Source organism: Chenopodium quinoa, unplaced genomic scaffold (assembly GCF_001683475.1).
Source record: "Chenopodium quinoa cultivar QQ74 unplaced genomic scaffold, ASM168347v1, whole genome shotgun sequence".
NCBI lineage: Eukaryota > Viridiplantae > Streptophyta > Magnoliopsida > Caryophyllales > Amaranthaceae > Chenopodium > Chenopodium quinoa.
Window position 1 is genome coordinate 3,823,908 of NW_018743792.1, and position 19,987 is coordinate 3,843,894.

Sequence of the window (19,987 nt, forward strand, 5' to 3'; positions counted from 1 at the left end):
AGTCGTGTCCCTACTCGGTTCCACAGCTCATGTAGAAGTCAACGTCAAGGAAGGCCCTTACCAACCGGTGAACTGCATAGACTGGATGGCTGACTCCAAGGCTTAGGCATTGTCGGTGGAGGCATCGTCGCAAACACCAAAACCGAGTGTAAATCCTGGTCCGCAGAATAAATGACTAGCCTACCCTGATCCAGAAGGTTGCAGCTGCTGCCACTGAGCTTAAGAATGCCGCCGGATCTCTGGGCATCGCTGGCGACGGCTAGACTCTCCCTCGCTCGAGCCTCCATGCCTCGGACGCGAACGAGACCTCCGCCGCTCCTGAAAGACAAAATGAGAAAATGATCAGTGGTGCAAGAAAAAGTACAATACAAACATGAAGAAGTCAAGTATGAACATACCTCACAGACACTATCCAGACTACTCCGACATCTCGCACCACGCCGCAGCTTGATGATGCAATACTTCAATGCATCAATAACCTTCATCATGCTCATCATGTCCGGACGCTGAACCTAGAAGCAAAAACATCAAGTCAGTAACAAGTAATATCAAACAAAGCCAAAACTTCATCCGAAAACTTACCGGATCCAAGTCCTCAGGACAAGACTCCTGGGCTTGCCTATAGCCCTCCGGCGCGTCGACGATATGCTCCTCGACCATGCCAATCGGCCCCAGATAGCGAATCGACTGAGATGGGATCTGAAGCCTCCCACTATGACGACTGGTCACCTAAAACATGATCGAATGATTAGGTTACCCGACTGTTTAAAAAAGTGACTACAATAATAACATATCTCCCAAATATCAAACCTAAGGAAGACGAGGTGGTGGAGCCAAGTAAGGAAGTAACTCTCGGGAATAGTCAGCGTCCACATGCACAAGCTCTCGCCAGGAGATCCGAAGGCGACCTTCATTCTGTACAAGCGCCTCCAGCTCATGCAACATCGATGAAGGTGGAAGTACTGGCACCGCAAAGAGATTAGTACTGTGTTGTAGGGTTACTAGCTCCCCACGATACCAAACAGGGTTGTATTTCCAAAGAAGACAGCACGATACGTCGAGAGATCCAAAACCTTTGGAAGATCAACAAGGTTGACCTAGGGACGGTACTGAATCTCGATTAGAACCTGAAAAGACAAAAACGGGGTAAATGCCAAGGTTGTCCTTACACCAACAACGGTGGTACCCCGACACAATATCCCAAGAAGACTCGGCACTGACTCCACGCGAAACTCGCCCCGCCGGCTCCAACTCGCGCCAATGGGAAAACCCCGAACTATTCCCCGATGCCTTCGAGGAGCAAATCTCGGCAAGTACTCATAGAACCACGGTTGCAATAATAATAATCTATGAGTTCACGAACCAAAGAAGAAAACCAAAACACAAGAAAAGGGATCATCACCTCTACAACCCTCCAGAGACCCAGACGGTGACAAGAGTTTGGTCGTTCAACTGCCGACAGCCCTGACACAGCGACAAAAGCAAATCAGCATACCCCATGCCGGCCTAGTTAAAGGACCCAATCTTAGAAATCCAGACCAGGGTAGGCAGGTAGCGGAGAAGTGCACGAGAACTCTTATCGTGAGAGAGTGTCCCAGAGATAAGAATCAAGACGAAAAGGCGCACACGCTACTTGGGCATCTTAGAGTAGAAAATAACTCTAACCGCTGACTCCGACGACCGCTCTAGGGTAGCGGTTGGGCCCTAATAGCCTGTACAACGGGGCCTAACCAAGCCCCTACTTCATTCGAAGACCAAGTAAGCTCAGGTCTCTACTGAAAAGGTCAATCGATGAAGCGCAAGCTGCTAATCATGTTGAAGTCTAGGGGTCTCACTGTCATCTCCCTCCAAGCAAAGTGAAAGGTGATGGTAGTATCCCAAAAATACTCCAACAGGGCTCGAACAATGGCCCAACTACAGCCTCAGGGGCTGCAAAACCCAGCACTGAGTAAAAGTCACTCAAACTGGTGGACTCCCACAAAGCACTTGTAGTAGGGTCCTTCGTGATACGATCGTGTAGCCTAGGGATCAAATCTCCTTATCCCGAGCCGTGATGGCGAAGCACACCATTAACTAAACCAGCAAGCGGACGGTGAGAAATGTGGTTCTCGCCACATAATACCAACTCCTCTGGGGTCCACTCAGGTGGAGTCCACCTACTCCTACTGGTAGAAGCCCGGGGCTTGGGCTGTAAAACGTCGTCCTTCTCCTCCTCCTTAGGTGATGATGGAGTGTCCTCCCTATAATGCTAGCCGCGAGCGGAAACATCGCTATCTCGTTGTCGAGGCATACTATTTGGTTCAAAAAGAAGAAATAAAAATCTTAAATACTTAGCATCATTTCCTAAGTTATTTAATCATTTGATCAAGACAGCTTAGGAGGCTACCTAAGGCTACATTTTCCGTTATAAGCAAAACGTTTACCTCGTGGCTAAAAAATTAGTAAAATATTGGAATCATCTCTACTACTTAGTTTCTCCATGACAAACTAATACTATAATTCTCCTAGTCGCACAATACTATGCTCTCCATGACGATGTAGTACATGTACAAAAATAGAACATGTTTCAAAATTGCACAAAACAACACATTTTCATATCAAAGCATTTTCTTCAAGATCTACATAAATTACATTATCATTTCAAGTGAAAAACAACAAGAACAACATGAAGAACACCATTCACAAAGAAAGTAGTACCAAAAATGGTGAATTATGCATTTCTTCACCAAACCAAGCAAATTTGGTCTCAAATCGCTCACAAACCAATATACATTCATAAATAAGCGAAATCATAGCTAGAATTTCAACAAAAAACATCAAAATTGGAAATCCCCAATTCGATTTTCTTAAGGTTCTTCGCATAAAATCAGACAATTTTGGCCAAAATCAACATAAAAGCTGAAAAACTTACGTGGATTTGTGTAGAGATGCGAAAATACGGAAGTTTGCAAAAGATTTGAGGTAATTTGGTGAGGACTTAAGTGAGAAACTCAACAAAAACAACAGCACCAGTAGCGAAACGCGAGCAGCGAAAAAAAAAAAGTGGAAATGAAAAGAATCAGGCTTTGCCCGAATTTAAACTGAAGCTGGATTTTCCGTGCATGTCACGGTGCTTTCGTCGTGTAACAGCAGAACTTGTCGCGTGCTGGAAAAAATTGCCATGTCACGGCAATTTTCCACGTGGCGCGGTAAATTCGCGTGATCTGCAATTGCCCAACGAATATTCTCGATGCTTTTTGACTAGTTTGAACTGTTTTCAGCAACTATTTGGCAGTTATTTCTTCGCCAAAAACTCGCAGGAAATTCTTACTGATATTTAAATAGCATCAAAATTACCATTTTTCACTCAGCAAATACCAATGTCATATTTTTCACCTTTTTAAGCACCTAATACGGTCGAATATACACGGCTTAAATGTCTCAAAATCAATAAAACATACTGCAGCCTTCATTTGGGGCAATCAAACAATGATTATCAGACATTTATCAAACACTTAGTGATCATCTCCCAAAGCGTGGACGATTCACGTTACAAGGTTCTCGAGACACAGAGACTTGTAATTTCTCATCATTAGACAAGTTTTTCCCGAGGCGTGGAAAATTGTCAATCGTTGCACACTTCTCGAGGCGTAGAATTCGACGATTTTGTCCCAAGGCGTGGACACTTAGTGTTATTCTCGGAGTATGGAATTTCATTTGTGAGCTACTCAAGGCGTAGGAGCTCACGATAGGGTTTCCGAGGCGTGGAAACTATCTCATATTAGTCTTCCCGAGGCGTGGAAAATCATCATTCAGTAGGCTGCTCGAGGCATGGGAGTCTACGACATGTTGCCCGAGGCGTGGAAACTTGACACCTTTCACTTGTGAGTTTCTCGAGGCGTAGGAACTCACGATAGAGTTCTCGAGGCGTGAAAACTATCTCATATCAGTCTTCTCGAGGCGTGGAAAATTATCATCCGGTGGATTACTCGAGGCTTAGAAAACTACCAAAACTTGTTTATTGCCATGTACTGGTGTCAGATAAGTATTTTATCCCTTTACTCTCTTATATGTGGAACTAATGTTTTTTTCTATAGATATCGGCGTATACAGAGTGATTTAGGAATGCAGAACGTCTTAAATCATTTTCTATCCCAATCGGCTACTTTGACTATTGTTTTCGAAACTTACTGATTAGGGGATTTTTCCCCACCAATCACCATCGGACAAGTGGACCAATCAGGTTCCGCCATGTGTCCGTCACATGGGCCAATAGAAGCCTACCACGTGTCAAGCAATGATCCGTCCACTATGGACCAATTACGACATGACACGTGTCCTTCCCATGACACCTGGGATAACCGGTCACCTAGGCCCAACTTCCGAGAGAAGCCCAATCAGCCCAAGGTTAACCTAAACCTAGATTCACATGTTTCCCGAGGTTATAAATACCTCCCTTAATCCCCATTAAGGGAGATCACGCTAAAAACGCACATTACACACATTAAACACTCTGACCTAGAGAGACCCAATCACTTTAATTTCCGCATTAATTACTCCTTAATCAAGTACTAACTTGACCGTCGGAGGCGGATCTCCAATCATCCGGAGCATCCGTTTGTTTTGCAGGTACAGGCGTCCGGTTCCAGTCTCGGAATTGTAACTCTCCCGCAGGACATCAAAAAACCCCGAAACATCTTGGCGCCGTATGTGGGGAGAGTACTTCTGAGATGGCATCCACGTTTGTACCGGCTCCTGAAGAGAGACGTCCCCTAGACGACCCTCTAGTTCAGTCGGACCACGATACTGAGAATGAAATTGAAGTTGAAGCTCACACAGCTTCAGACGGCACCCTAAGGGCCCGACGTGCCCGTCATACCGAAAGGAGGGAACGGGAACATCTTTAAACTGGAAGCGAGCCAGCAGGCGCACCGCCTGTTCGGCAGCAGCCGACTGATGGGTCTGCTCCCATCACAAGGAACGAACTCATGACCTTCATGAGGGACTTCAAGGGAGAAATTCAAGAGTTGATCAACAAGAAGCCGCCTGCTCTGGACAAGGAGCAGTCGGCTAAGAAACCCTCCACTTCACGGAAGAGGAAACCAGTTCAAGGGCGAGAGGCAACCCCTCATCCTAAATCTAGGAAGTGGGAGCCACCTGCCCTTGATTTCACAAAATACCGTTTTCCTACTCCAGGAAATAGGAAACATGTTCGTCATATTCAGGCGGACGAGTCGAGGAAAACATACACAGACGCTCGGCTACTGCTAGAGCAGAAGAAGAGTGACCGATTGTCAGAGTCGGCCTCTACTTCAAACTTCCAAGACAGTCTGCAAAATACCTCGATGTGGCATACTCAGTCGTATCATGGGAGTCAGTCAGGCGGCACCTCCCGTCAGTCAGGTTTTCATAGCGACCAAGCGGTACCAAACTTACCGTTTGTACCGCAACAACAGTATTTTTTACAGCCACCTCCGTTTGGTGGACATGCAGCAAAAAATGTCCAACCTATGGACTGGCAGCTACGGTTGCTTAGACTTGGTGAACAGCCGTCGGACTTCTCCAAGGAAATTACTGAAGCCGCTCAGCCGGCCAAAGTGAAAAATGTATTAGTAGGCGCCTATGACGGCACTACTAACCCAGAAGACCATCTGATGGCATTCACCAACCTGATGTACCTTCAAGGGTTGGATGATCCCATTTGGTGCAAGTGTTTCCCAGCGACTCTCAAAGGAATCGCACAATAATGGTTCGGGAACCTGCCGACTGGTTGTGTAAATAACTTCAAGACGCTTGCTTACTTATTCACCTCCAACTTCGCCATGAACATCCCTGCGAAGAAGACGACCCTTGATTTAGGAATAATTCAGCAGGGCGAGAAGGAGGGGCTTCAATCTTACATCAGGCGGTTTAACCTGATGAGAATACAGATTCAAGGGTTACCGGATGAAGTAGCCTATACTGACTTTTTCAGAGGTCTCAAAGACGGGTCGACCTTCAAATTTGATTTGGTCCGAAAGAGGGTGGCGACTCTTCAAGAGGCCTTGATTGAAGCGGAAGCCTATATACAGGCGACTGATCTTTGTAGTACGGTAAAACAGTCAGACGGGAAAAGGTACGAAAAAAGAGAAGGACGACAGAAGCAGTCGTCAAACAAAGACGAGAAGAGAAAAGAGGTATGGGCAACTGATTCCTCTAAACAGCCGTCCCAGAAGAAGAAAAAAGAATTCAAATCATACTCCCCACAGTATGTGTTTAACAAGGATAGCCAATTTATCCTAAAGGAAATCAAGGGACGGATCTCAATTGAGAAGCCGGTCCCCATGAAGGGTTCTGCAAACAATCGAAACCAAGAAAAATTATGTGATTATCATGAAGATGTTGGTCATCACACCAATGAATGCATCAGTCTCATGCGGTATCTGGACCGCCTTGCTGAGCAAGGTGATCTTGACACTTATGTCAAGAAATCTACGGGGAACACTTCCTCAAAAAAGCAGTCGACCAAAAAGAATCAAAAGGCCCACAGCTCCGATACAGATGATGCAGCTGTCTACACCATTGCAGGCGGCTTCTCAGGAGGCGGCCCCACTATTAGGGGCAACAAAGACAATATCAGACGGTTAGATGTAAATTCCGTTCACCAAGAACGACCCTCCAAATATTCATTTCCTGAGATTGTCATCACTGAAGAAGATCTATGAGGGGTAAGAGGGTCGCATGACGACCCTATTGTTATTGAATGTAAAGTGGCCAACCAGAGAGTTGGCCGAATCCTCATAGATACCGGAAGCTCCTCAGATCTCATCAGTAGCAAATGTCTGTCGAAACTAAAATATCAGACTGATTGCATACATCCGGCATCCCACCCTTTAGTAGGGTTTGGAGGAGGAGTCGTCCACCCAGTGGGACGAGTGGATTTACCCATCCGCCTGGGTGAAAAAGGAGAAGGACGACACATGGTAGTCCGGTTCCTTGTAGTAGAAGAACTCTCGGCCTACAACATGATTCTGGGACGACCAACCCTGAATAATTCCAAGGATGTTATAATCCCATCTCTTATGTTGCTCAAGTTTGAGAGGGATAATGGAACAGTCAAGTCCCTAAGGGGAGATCAGAGGATGGCCCGAGAGTGCTATCTCTCGGATGTCAAGCCCACTGTTATGGCCACTGGGTCGAGTGGTGGAAAAATAGACCTTGACAATGTCAAGGAGAGTGCGTCTGTTCAAGAAGCAGGCGGCAAGAAGAGAAAGGCATCCCAGACAGGGGCCGCAAGAAAAGACAGAAAATAGCAATCATTAGCAGAGGAGCGGTCGGATGAATTCCGCCCTCAGCCAGCTGGTGAGCATACGGACCAGATGTTAGATGACTCGCGTCCTGACAGAACAATCAAGGTTGGGACGACTTCTCTAAGGGACCTAGGTGACGACTTTCACAAACTATTGAAAGAATACAAGGACATATTTGCATTCGAAGTCCATGAAATGCCAGGCATTATTCCTGATCTGGCGGTACATAAACTGGCCGTGGATCCGAAAAAGAAGCCGGTACGGCAGAAGAAGCGGAACCATGGCGAAGAAAGAAGTCAGGCGGCAGCCGCCGAAGTTAAAAAATTACTTGATGCAGGGTTCATTCGGCAATGTTACTTCCCAAACTGGGTTGCAAATGTGGTGCTTGTTAAAAAGCCGAATGGCACCTGGCGAATGTGTGTAGACTACACAGACTTAAACAATGCGTGCCCCAAAGACAATTACCCTCTGCCTAAAATTGATAACCTGGTCGACTCAACAGCCGGCCATGCTTTGATGAGCTTTATGGACGCCTACTCTGGTTTCCATCAAATTCCTTTATGGAAGAAATATCATGAGAAGACGGCCTTCGTCACTGATCAGGGGTTATACTGTTACACGGTCATGCCGTTTGGTCTTAAGAATGCCCCGGCCACTTTCCAGCGAATGATAAACACTGTGTTCTTTGATCAAATTGGGAGAAATGTCGAGGCATATATTGATGATATGATTGTCAAGTCTAAACTTCAGAAAGATCATCTGTCGGACCTCCGAGAAAATTTTGCCACACTCAGGCGGCACCATGTCATGCTCAATCCCAAGAAATGTGTCTTTGGAGTTGAGTCTGGGAAATTTCTCGGATTCCTTATCAATCAGAGAGGAATAGAGGCGAACCCTGAGAAGGTGCAGGCGGTCATTGACATGCAGTCGCCTCGAACCATCCGAGAGGTTTAGAAGTTAACAGGTTGTCTGGCGGCCTTGGGAAGATTTCTAAGCCGATCAGGCGACAAATGCCTATAATTTTTCCAGGCAATTAAGAAAAAGGCAAGGTTTGAATGGGGGCCGGATGCTGAGGCGGCCTTCCAGAAATTGAAAGTTCATTTGCATTCCTTGCCGAGGCTGGTCAGTCCTTTGCCCAAAGAAGTACTCTACATGTACCTGGCCGTCTCTGATCATGTGCTAAGCGCTGTTCTCCATGCTGAAAGAGACGGCTGTCAGCTCTCGGTCTACTTTGTCAGTCATGTACTGAAAAATGTCGAGTTGAGGTATCCCTTAGTGGAGAAATTTGGTCTTGCACTCTTCATGGCTGTTAAAAAATTGAAGCCCTACTTTTTGGCACATGCAGTCGTCGTGTATACAGACCAACCTATCAAGCGGCCACTGACCATCATGGAGTCGTCAGGCCGAATGATCAAATGGGCCATAGAAATACAGAGCCTCGATGTTACTTTCGAGCCTAGAAAAGTAGTGAAGGGGCAAGCCTTTGCTGACTTTATTGTTGAGATGACTCGTCCTCGAGACTCTCAAGTTACAGACCAAGTCTGGAAGGTATATGTGAACGGAATCTCTACTTCAAATGGTTGTGAAGCAGGAGTCATATGTCAGTCGCCAGAAGGCGACATGTACGAGTATGCTTTACGCTTCAGTTTTCAGGCCTCAAACAATGAGGCAGAATATGAAGCTTTACTAGCCGGAATCCGCATGTGCAAGGCGGCAGGAGCAAGAAAAATAGACGCCTGTTCCGATTCACAATTGATAGTGAGTCAGTACAATGGCGAATACGAAGCAACCCATCCGGCCATGATCAAGTATTTACAGGCGGTCTGACAAGCAGTCGGCTCCCTTGAGGATTTCCATCTGACCCAAGTGCCGAGATCAGAAAACAACCAGGCGGATGCACTTTCAAAATTAGCATCATCCGCCTCCTGTGATACTCCTCGAACTGTTTTTTGGGAAATAATGGAGAGGAGAAGCATTGAGGAAGAACCTATTGGAATCTTAGACAGAAGCTCAACCTGGATGGATCCAATCAGGGCATATCTGGCAAATGGTACCCTGCCGGATGATCATCAACAGGCGGCAACATTGAAAAAACGAGCAACCAGTTTTGAAATAATAAAGGGAGAACTTCACAAAAGGGGGTACCTTCAACCCTTCTTAAAGTATGTTACTCCAGAAAAGGGGCGAGAGATACTGGACGATCTTCACTCTGGTTACTGTGCTTCCCATATAGGCGGTAGGACGCTTGCTCAACGGGCAAGGCGGCAGGGCTACTTTTGGCCTACTTTAGAAGCAGATGCGATGGTGATGGTGAAAAAATGTGACAAGTGCCAAAGGTTTGGCAAACTAATTCACCGTCCGGCTACTGACCTCACTACCATTCATAGCCCTCTACCGTTTGCTAAGTGGGGCATGGATATTCTGGATCCATATACGCCTTCTACAGGCGGAAGGAGGTACATACTTGTTGCCGTCGACTACTTCACTAAATGGGTAGAGGCGGAGACTGTAAAGGGAATCAAGACGAAGGATGTAATTTCATTCATTTGGAAAAATGTCATCACTCGGTTCGGGGTTCCCATGTCTATGGTTTTTGATAATGGTCCCCAATTTGAGACGCCTGTTCTCAAAAGCTGGTTGGGTGACCAAGGAATTGCACACTACTTTGCATATGTCGGCCGTTCACAGGCAAACGGCCAGGTAGAAGCCTTTAATAAAATCATCTCAGACGGTCTCAAGAAAAAGATTGAACGTGCAGGGGGCCTATGGGCGGATGAATTACCACATGTTCTCTGGGCCATTAGGACAACTGAAAAAGGGGCGACTGGAGAAACTCCATTCCTCCTAACTTATGGTGCGGAAGATGTTCTTCCAATCGAACACTACGAGCCGACTCTTCGAGTAATGCTATATGACGAAGAGGCAAACTGGGAAGCCATGCGCCTGGCATTAGACTCACTTCCTGAAAGGAGGGGCAATGCTGTCTTGCGCCATGAAATTTACCGCCTGAGAATGACTAGATCATACAACAAAAAAGTACACAGGCGTCCACTCAAAGTGGGGGACTTTGTACTTAGAAAAATGGAAGCAGTTGGTAGGGCTAATGAGTCTGGCAAACTAACTCCCAACTGGGAAGGACCCTACCGAATCTGTGAAGAGGTCAGGGACGGTACCTACCGTCTGGGAACACCAGACGGACAACCGTTGCCTCGAACTTGGAATGTAGATAATCTTAAGAAATATTTCTTTTGAATGATGTAAATAGTCAAGGGCTACTTAATAAAAGTTTGCATACTTAATATTCAATTTTGTACTAAGAGGGCCACGCCTACTAACAAACAGTCGGCTACTCTCCATACTCAGTTTTTATTCTTACTTAAGAGGGGCATGCCTGCTGACAAACAGTTGGCTACTCTCCATTGAGTATTTTACTCTATCTTCAGAGGGGCATGCCGTCTGTACCTTTACAGTCGGCTACTCTCTATTGAGTATTTTACTCTATCTTCAGAGGGGCATGCCGCCTGTACCTTTACAGTCGGCTACGCTCCATTGAATATTTTACTCTATCACCATAGGGGCATGTCGTCTGGACATATATTCGGCTACTCTCCATAGAAGAGGGCCGACTGGTTCCAAACACACAGCCACCCCCCTTATACTTAACTAAAAATGATCAAGGCCTGGCCGACCCTGTGCCTAAACAGGCGGCTACCCTCCTTTTAATTAGCACCTACGTTCACCAAGAACTAACCAAGGCCACAGGCCGAATGATCAGACAAGGCGCCAAGCCAACTGATCCAATCTTCAAAACTAATACGACATGTCCCAACATCATAGCAGGCGTCCGGCGGCATCCCTCCGGATGAAATTCGTCGCAGAGAGCAGCTCCCTTTTGGGTGGAACATTGCTCTATAAACTAATTACACGGCACCTATACGACTGCCCCCAAGGGCAACCACGTAGCCGTTTTTGAGACAAGGATAACTCTATCACTAACCAAACCAGTGGTAGCAGTTGGCATCTGAGTCAGATGATCGCCTGTATTACTTGGGATAAATGCAAGGGGTACCTCTTGAGTTAATAGCCAACAAACATTGGCGAATCAAAAGTTTCAGCCGGCCTCAGCCGCCTGGTACCTTTACTACTCAAGCAGGAGTGACGGCGACTGAGTAACTCCAAAGTTAACTCATAGTCACTCTCTCAAACTTAGTATGGAGCCTAAAAGGTATGAGTTGTACGCCTGTTTTTAGCAAACAGGGGCTCTCAACCACTACTCCTTCTAGGTTAACAACTTATGAGTTAAAAGCCAACAAACATTGGCGAATAAAGGGGAACAACTGGTATCCACCGCTTGATACCTCTACTACTCAGTTACTTGGCGACTAGGTAACAATCATGTTTACTTGGTCACTCCTTAAAATTTTTAGTATGAAACTAAAAAGGTGTTCATACAGCACCTGTTCACACTAGATTAAATATGGCGGGAAACAGTCAGCCTAGACGGCCTAAAGTCTCTAGCCTAAAAGCATGACAAGTAGGAAACAACTTTCCTACTTGGTTAATTTTACAAATGACAGGATCGTCTGCCTAAAGGGGATCCAGTCTTTAAAATGGTTCGAATACCGATTGGATAAATGGCCGATTGATCGTCTAGCCTGGAAACAGACAACCAGTCGTCCAGGGGCATAGGCGGCGTGACTAACTATCCGTACCTGTCTGCAAATATCGGCCATGTAAAACAGTCGGTATAGTGTACAATTGGATATCAGAATATTCAATACTTAAACAAATTTGAAGCAAAACAAAAAAATTCATTGAAAAGAAGCCGGTCATTAAAGACCGGCAAAATATTCAGAGCCCCGGCCCCCTGGCCGGGTAAATACAAACAAACGGCATGCAGGCCGTGGAAAGAAGACATAAAGCTTAAGAAGGGGGCAGATCTTCAATATTAGCAGCTGCCGCCTGGTCAACACTCTTCTTGCTGGACTCGGCTTCAGCTGCATCCTTCTTTGATGCATTACCCCCAAGCGGCACAAGCGCCACTACCGGCTGCTCCTCCTCCTCCAACGCCTCTTCCTCAGCAGCCGCCAGGATCTCTTGATTATATCTATCAGAACACTGGCGGTACGTTTTTTCCCATGAGGCAAAGTCGGCATTGGGGAAGAGGCGGCCCCAAGTCATGCGCTGGATTTGAGCAGAGTCTTCCATCATCTCCCGGACTAGCTCTTTCTTTTCTTGCTCGGCCTTTTCCGAGAGCTCCTGAGTAAGACTCTTCTCCTGGGTCACCAGGCGTACCTTTACGCTCGCCAAGGATTTCTTCAAGGTTTCATATGAGGACATCTTTTGGCGAAGAGGTCTCAGCTCAGCCTTGAGGTTGTTGATGGTCGCCTCCAGCTTGCTATTCCTCTTCTGGGCCGCCTCTAACTGAGCCCGGATAGCAGCGGTAGCCTGCGCCTGATAATAAAGAATATCAATGGTCAGAACTTCATTTTGGGCAATTTGAAACATTGCCTTATCACAGTCAGAGGCGCCCATAGCTTTTGCAGCCTTTACCTCTTTGTTCTTCCGGTCAAGCGGCTTGCGAAGGCCGTTCACTCGGAGCACGGCCTAAGTAAAAAGGGGAACAGGCGTCAGTTTCCAAACAAAAAGAAAACAGGCGTCCTGGAATTCAAATACTCAAAAATTTGCTAAGCATACCTCAGCAAGGACCCCTGCAATCCCGTCTAGGTCAAGGGTGCCGACACCCCTGACCGCCTCCCTTTCAGCTGGAGGAACGGCCTTGATCATAGACTTGGCCACCTCGACCAAGTCAGGCTCCTGAGGGCCGGCTGCATCAAGCATAAACAAACGGATTAGACCTAGTAAAGAAGGGAGCAAGTCTAAAATTTACAAGGACAATTTCATACTTCTAGGTGGCCCAGCTGGAGTTTTAGAAGAAGTGGCCGGCTGTTTCTCAGCCGCCGCATGTTTCCTAGCAGAACCAGGAGAGCTCGCAACAGTCGTCCTCCGGGCCTTGGGGTCCGGCTGTTGGGAAGAAGAAGCTCTTGGAGCGCCCGTCTAAAAAAGAAGAAAAGAGTCAGTATATGCATAAACACAACTCCAAAAAAAGGGTGAAAGGTTCGAAGCCCACCAAGGGTGCCCCCTTGTTGGGGGAGTCGGTTGAAGACTATTGCATTATGGAGGCCCGCAACATGGCCTTCGCAGTCTTGGAGGCGGTAATTTTGCTCATGGCGTCCGTTGCAAAAACAAATAGCAAAGTTAATAAAAGTCATAACAAGAAATGCACGGAACAACAGAGTATTCGACAGGCCGGCTACCTCTTGAGCACCGACTGCTGAGGCCACAGGCGGCCAAAAAGTACTCGTCGTAGAGCCATTTGAAGCTCGGGACGCAGTGCAGGGGTACTTGCTCTCGTACCCCTGAAGTAGAGTTCACCTTCGACTCTACTTTGAAGAGTCCTTTATCTAGGATCTCTTTCTTAGCCTTGGGGGGAACAGGCAGCATGCTGCGGCCGCCTGCAAGAAGGGGCGGATTCCTGTTCCACCTGTTGAAGCGCTTGTTCAGCTCTGTGTCTGAACTCTCAATGATGAGGAAGGTGCTCCGCCAGTCCTTCCATTTGTTTGCTTTACCTCTCGTCATGAGGTAGCCCCTGTGGCTCGTCAATTGATACCAGCCGGTACCGCCTGCCTTAGGGGTCCGGCTGAGGTAGTTCATGTGGGCGAAAGCCTCGAAGCTCGGCTCCACCCCGTGCAGTTCGCACCCGGCTACATAGTCGAGTACGTTGACCTAGGAGTTCGAGGCTAACTGCCATAACCCCAACTCATACCCATCCAAGATCCGCTGAACAACTGGATGTAGTGGGAAGCGCAGCCCAGCCTTGATGGCCGCCTCGTAGCAGCCAAAGCAGGTGCCATCATAACTAGTACCAGCCGGCCATACGACTGTGTCTTCTGGATCCGGCACGAACACTAAAAAGTCGGGGCCCATTGTGTGGTTTGCGATAAAGCTCTCCACTTTCTCTTGCATGGTCGTGATCCGGCCCCGAGGTACCGTGCAGTAGTAGGGGGTATTTTGCTCTCGGTGAGAGGCGGATGGCTCCGCCCAATCGTCCCCCTTCTCAACTGCGTGAGAAAGTCTCGCCTCTTGTAGGCGACTGTTTTTCTCTTTTGTGTCCAGGGAAGCATGGCCAGAAGAGCTAGACTCGGAATCGTCCTCTGACGAGTCCGAAGAGGACGACTCTTCCCCTCTCCCGGAGGGGCCCGCCTCCTCTCCTTTAAAAAGAGCAGGAGAGAATGTAGAATTGTCAACTGTAAAATGGGAAGGGGTCACTTTGACTCCTCCCTCAGAACTCCCGGCTGTCAAGTCGCTTTGTTTCACTTCCACATCTGGCGCCTGGTCAGATGTTTCACTAATCGGCACCCTGTGGGAGGAGCCGTCTGAGTTTGAGATCCTGGCAGTCTTTTTTGTCCTGGCCATCATGCTCTGCATAGACACAGATACAGTCGGACTTTGTATAAAGGGCAAAGATGGGTCCAGAAAAGGGCAGGCGGCACTCCTAGTCCTAGATTCAGCCGTCCCTGGTGACCGGCTGATCACTATCCTAGGTCGTGTCGTGTGCTTCCGTGGTGCCATTTCAAAAAAGAATAAAGTAAAGAGAAAATTAAGAGTAAGAGAACCGACGGTTACCTGAACGAGTGACGATTGATGAAGTTCTGAAAATCCTTTGCAGTCGGCTTGTCAGAGCAGACGGTAGGCAGAAAGGGTCCAAAATGTCTGAGCAAGTTCAGGGGTCCGAATGTTCTCTCACAAAGTTTTCAAGTGTGAAAATGACCGAAGTCAACACTCCTTTATATAGGCAAAGTGAGAAAGCGAAGGGTCACTTCCAGAATTCAAAATTTTGGCGGGAGAATCTCTCGGCCTCTCGCCGAGTGACACCTGTAGCAGGTCGTCGCCTGTTACAAGGCGATACCTGTCACAGGTAACACGTGACCAGTCACGTGCCACCTGTGAGGGGCAAATGATTAGGGGATTTTTCCCCACCAATCACCATCGGACAAGTGGACCAATCAGGTTCCGCCATGTGTCCGTCACATGGGCCAATAGGAGCCTGCCACGTGTCAAGCAATGATCCGTCCACTATGGACCAATTACGACACGACACGTGTCCTTCCCATGACACCTGGGATAACCGGTCACCTAGGCCCAACTTCCGAGGGAAGCCCAATCAGCCCAAGGTTAACCTAAACCTAGATTGACACGTTTCCCGAGGTTATAAATACCTCCCTTAATCCCCATTAAGGGAGATCACGCTAAAAACGTAGATTACACACATTAAACACTCTCACCTAGAGAGACCCAATCACTTTAATTTCCGCATTAATTACTCCTTAATCAAGTACTAACTTGACCGTCGGAGGCGGATCTCCAATCATCCGGAGCATCCGTTTGTTTTGCAGGTACAGGCGTCCGGTTCCAGTCTCGAATTGTAACTCTCTCGCGGGACATCAGAAAACCCCGAAACACTTACGTTTCTACAAACTCATTCAAAGTGGGGGGTTATGTAGACACCTAAAAATGTATCCCCAAAACCAAACTCGATGATGAACAACCTTTCACCACCATTAGTGGTCGGGTCAAGTACTTAATCTCGAGAATGCTAACAGCCCACATTCAGTCAAACACATCTTACAAATCAGTCAACAGATCAATCCTAATGTTTACTCAAAGCATAGTCCAACCATCATTTTAGCCCAAACCCTTTTTAATTCATTTCATTATATTTATTAATTAAGCTCGATTAATAAATATTAGAACCCTAAACCTGAAATAAGTCCAGACAGCTGAAACGGCGCCTAATTAACACGTGCCTGATGTTAAACAGAAAGATAAAAATGAATTTGGACGGAATTCTGGAAAATAGAATTGCCATGTCACGGCAGAAATGTCGCGCTATGCCAATCTCTGTCGTGTCACGGAAAATTGCACCGTGTCCCGACAATTTTCTAGGGTTTACTCTGCGGCGCTTTTCATTTCTAGGGTTTCGTGCATCACCCTACTCATTTCCTCTATAAATACGAGGCTGATTTCTCAGCTTTAGGGCACCAAAAAAATCATTCTCTCTTTCTTTGTTATGCTTTAGCCTAAACACTAGCTTTCCCTATTCTTTCACCATACATCCTTTAAGCACTCCCCGGAGTCCATACTTTACCCGCAGCTCTACGCTTAAACCAAGGCGTGAAAGGTAGAACTGTTTGAGGGTTTGGCCCCAAAATCAACTTTACTTTAATTTAATTTAGTTTCCATTGTTGTTTATTATTTTCCTTGAAGTTACTATTTTTTTTTTTTATAGTTGCAAGCAAACGCAATCAAAGTAAGGAATCATGTTCCTTTTTTTTCTATTATATTTCTAATTATTTTATTGTTTTTTTCACTTATTAATTGTTGTTATTATGGTTAAATTGCTTCCAATGTTGTTGTTTATTCTATTGTTTATTGTGGACCACCATATTGCATGTTAAAGGGAATATGTAATTGAACATAACGTCTAATAAAATAATTTGGATGACCGGTTTAGGTTCCTTTTTTAATCTTATTGTTTAATCCAGTGATCACGATATTTAGAATTATATGATGCATTAATATTCAACCAATTTAGCTTAATAATAGTTTGGAGCAAATTGAATATTTGTTTATGTGCCTTTGAGATTGCATGAATACTTTTCACAATAAGAATCGAGTAGAGGCCAATACGGGCGAATGTGACTCCATGACTCACTTCGTACTACCATCCCTGATCCTCCTTTCGTGATTCTGAACCATATGTAGTTAATAATCTCATGGATTATGAATAGGGTGTAACCTTCACGGGTCAATCATTGTTGCCTTTCGTTGTCCCTTATCGTGGTTGCCTTATAATGATCTGTGAACAGTTTACAAGTTCCTTAAAAACTTGTTGGCAGCTCCCTGCTTTGCTTTGTCTCTAATCGTATGTCAATTCCCATCCACTTCCTATGAGTGTCAAGCATATTCACAATATGTTTACGTAGACGCGCTTCAAATGACACCTATAGGGCTGCAGGTAGGCTTCCGGGGAAGGGGGTAGGGGTAGGGGTGGGTTGTGGGTGCCAGGGAAGGAGAATGCATGGAGGGGGAAGAGGGTTTTATTTTACATATATGGGTTATAGGGTGTTGGCTATGGACGCATGGTGATTGTGTTGTTTTTGGAAAAAAAAATTAATCTGTTAAACAGACCAGCTGTAGGTAGACGAGACTGTTTTGGAAAAATAAAGGTTAAAAGTGGGCTTATTTCCAGATAATTCAGATGTAGGATTGTTTTAAGCAGAAATGATAAAGGTGGAATTATTATTTTCAATATTTTTTTATTTGTAATTTACTTACTATAGCAAAAAAAAGACATTAATGGATAGTGAGTCTCTGTTTTAACTTTATAGATTCGAGTAAGAAATTTGTCTAGAGGCATTGGTATTACATACTCTCTCGGTGTTTTTATTTTCAGAGATAGAATATGTTACATTTGTATCAACTAGATATTTATTTTCAGTGTAGAACATCCTTGACAGCAACTGTCACAACTTACACAAGTACCAGAAAATGGGAAACACAGCACTAAGTAACATGACTAACTTAAAATATTATGTAAGATAATCTAATTACATCGTTTACCCAATTAAAACTCTCACAAGAGGCACATGATACATTAAATTAAATTTGATAATGTTAATTGTAAAAACACGCCAAAGGCGGCTAAGCATTATGTGTATAATGGGCATAGTCGTTAGCCATTAACTGCCCAAATACGAAAATTAAAATGAATATAGTTGAAAATTATAAGGGATGACTATAAAAAAGACCATTTGCAATCGTGAAATAGTATTTATTTCTCATCTATAAAAAGGTCATGTACTTTCTTTGGAAAGATCATTCTAAGTTAATTCTCCATTATCCGAAAAATAACACAAAAAAGATTAATTATGGAAGCTTATAAAATTTTCATATCATATGTTGCCCTTTTGGCTATTACAAGCTATGTGGTTTACGCTACCGATCCGAACCAGCTGCAAGATTTTTGTGTAGGAGTGAATCAACCTCTTGAAGGATGTACGTGCATATTTCAGTCTCAAAATCACATAATCTTAGTTTATTTTTTGATATATTATTGTAGGTTGTTATTTTATTTTATCAATATAGAGTTATATACTAACATGCATTAACGTAAACTTTGTGGTTTTGTATTTTTTTGCTACAGTGTTTGTAAATGGACTGTTCTGTAAAGATCCAATGAGGGTTAGTCCGGATGATTTCTTGTTCCGAGGACTAAATCCGGGGGACACAGACAACAAGCTAGGGTTCGCGGCAACAGTTGTACAAGCAACAAATTTAGGAGGTCTTAACACACTTGGGATATCACTTGCTAGGCTTGATTTTGCACCATATGGTCTTAACCCTCCACACACACACCCCCGAGCCACTGAGATATTCACGGTGTTGGAGGGGACCTTCTATGTAGGTTTTGTGACTTCAAACCCTCCTCAAGGTCCAAACAAACTCTTTGCTAAGTTGCTTAACAAGGGAGACGTTTTTGTTTTCCCTCAAGGTCTCATTCATTTTCAGTTCAATGTTGGCCGTACACCCGGTTTTGGTATTTCAGGGTTAAGTAGCCAGAACCCTGGTGTAATTACAATAGCTAACGCGGTGTTTGGGTCTCAACCGCCTATTTCTGTTGACGTTCTAGCCAAGGGTTTTCAGATTGAAGATAATTTGGTCAAGTATCTTCAGGCTCAGTTCGGTATGGGCAGCTACTAATTAGAATGAAGAGTCATGCTCTTAATGTTGCAAAGGGTTTGACAAAATAATAAATAGTGTTCGTTCTCTAGTAATTTCAGCTTATAATGTTCCAAATCAAAATATTTGTAAAAGCTTTGCTATAGTATGGAAATATATCTACTGAAAATAAAGCAACAAGAACGTAATACAAAGTCGAAAGTATTTCTGTTACATCTTCCTTTACTTTCTAATTAATCAAAATTATTCATATATCCCATGTACTATTTATCAAAACCTCAATTCCACGATAATTGAACTTGACGCATTTGCCAACATCATAGTTTGACCAATTAATATACTTCCTCTGTTTTTTAATTATTGCACCACTTTCCTTTTAAGAAAGTTTCACATATATTACACCATATCTATTTTAGGAAATAAAATATTTGTGTTCACACTACAAATATCTAGTATACCCTTACTTTTAACACTTGATTCTTTAATTTATGTTTACATCACATGGATACTTTTGTACTTTTACCCCTCTCTCTCTTCCTTTTTCCCACTTCTAAAATAAGTGTATCCAACCTATATGGTGCAATAATAAAAGAATAGAGGAAGTATATAATTAAATATTAGTAAAAACTTTTTTTAAGAAAATTGATTTTATGAAACTTTATATTCTAACAACATTTTTAAATGACCATATTTATTTTAATACATTTATAAGAAAATTAAAAATTATAATTAGTAGTCGAAATTATTTCGTAAAAAGTTAAATTGTGTCAGTTATTTGTCATATTATATCTCTATTATATAAGTGAGGGGGGAGAGGAAAAAAAAATTAGTGTCCACTTTTCAACTACTCAATTTCCCCCTAAAAGCACTAAAAAATAATTAAAATAAATGCAAAATTTTACATAATAATTACAATT

The 19,987-nt window shown here is 44.5% G+C and overlaps 1 protein-coding gene across 1 annotated transcript; it reads left to right on the top strand.

Moving 5' to 3' along the window:
• Positions 1-18,196: 18,196 nt before the first annotated feature.
• On the top strand, positions 18,197-19,283 carry LOC110685209 (germin-like protein). Its single transcript, XM_021861691.1, has 2 exons — positions 18,197-18,386; positions 18,535-19,283. Exons 1-2 carry the CDS (start codon positions 18,260-18,262, stop codon positions 19,089-19,091), a joined length of 684 nt encoding a protein of 227 aa, XP_021717383.1. The 5' UTR covers positions 18,197-18,259; the 3' UTR covers positions 19,092-19,283.
• Positions 19,284-19,987: the final 704 nt, after the last annotated feature.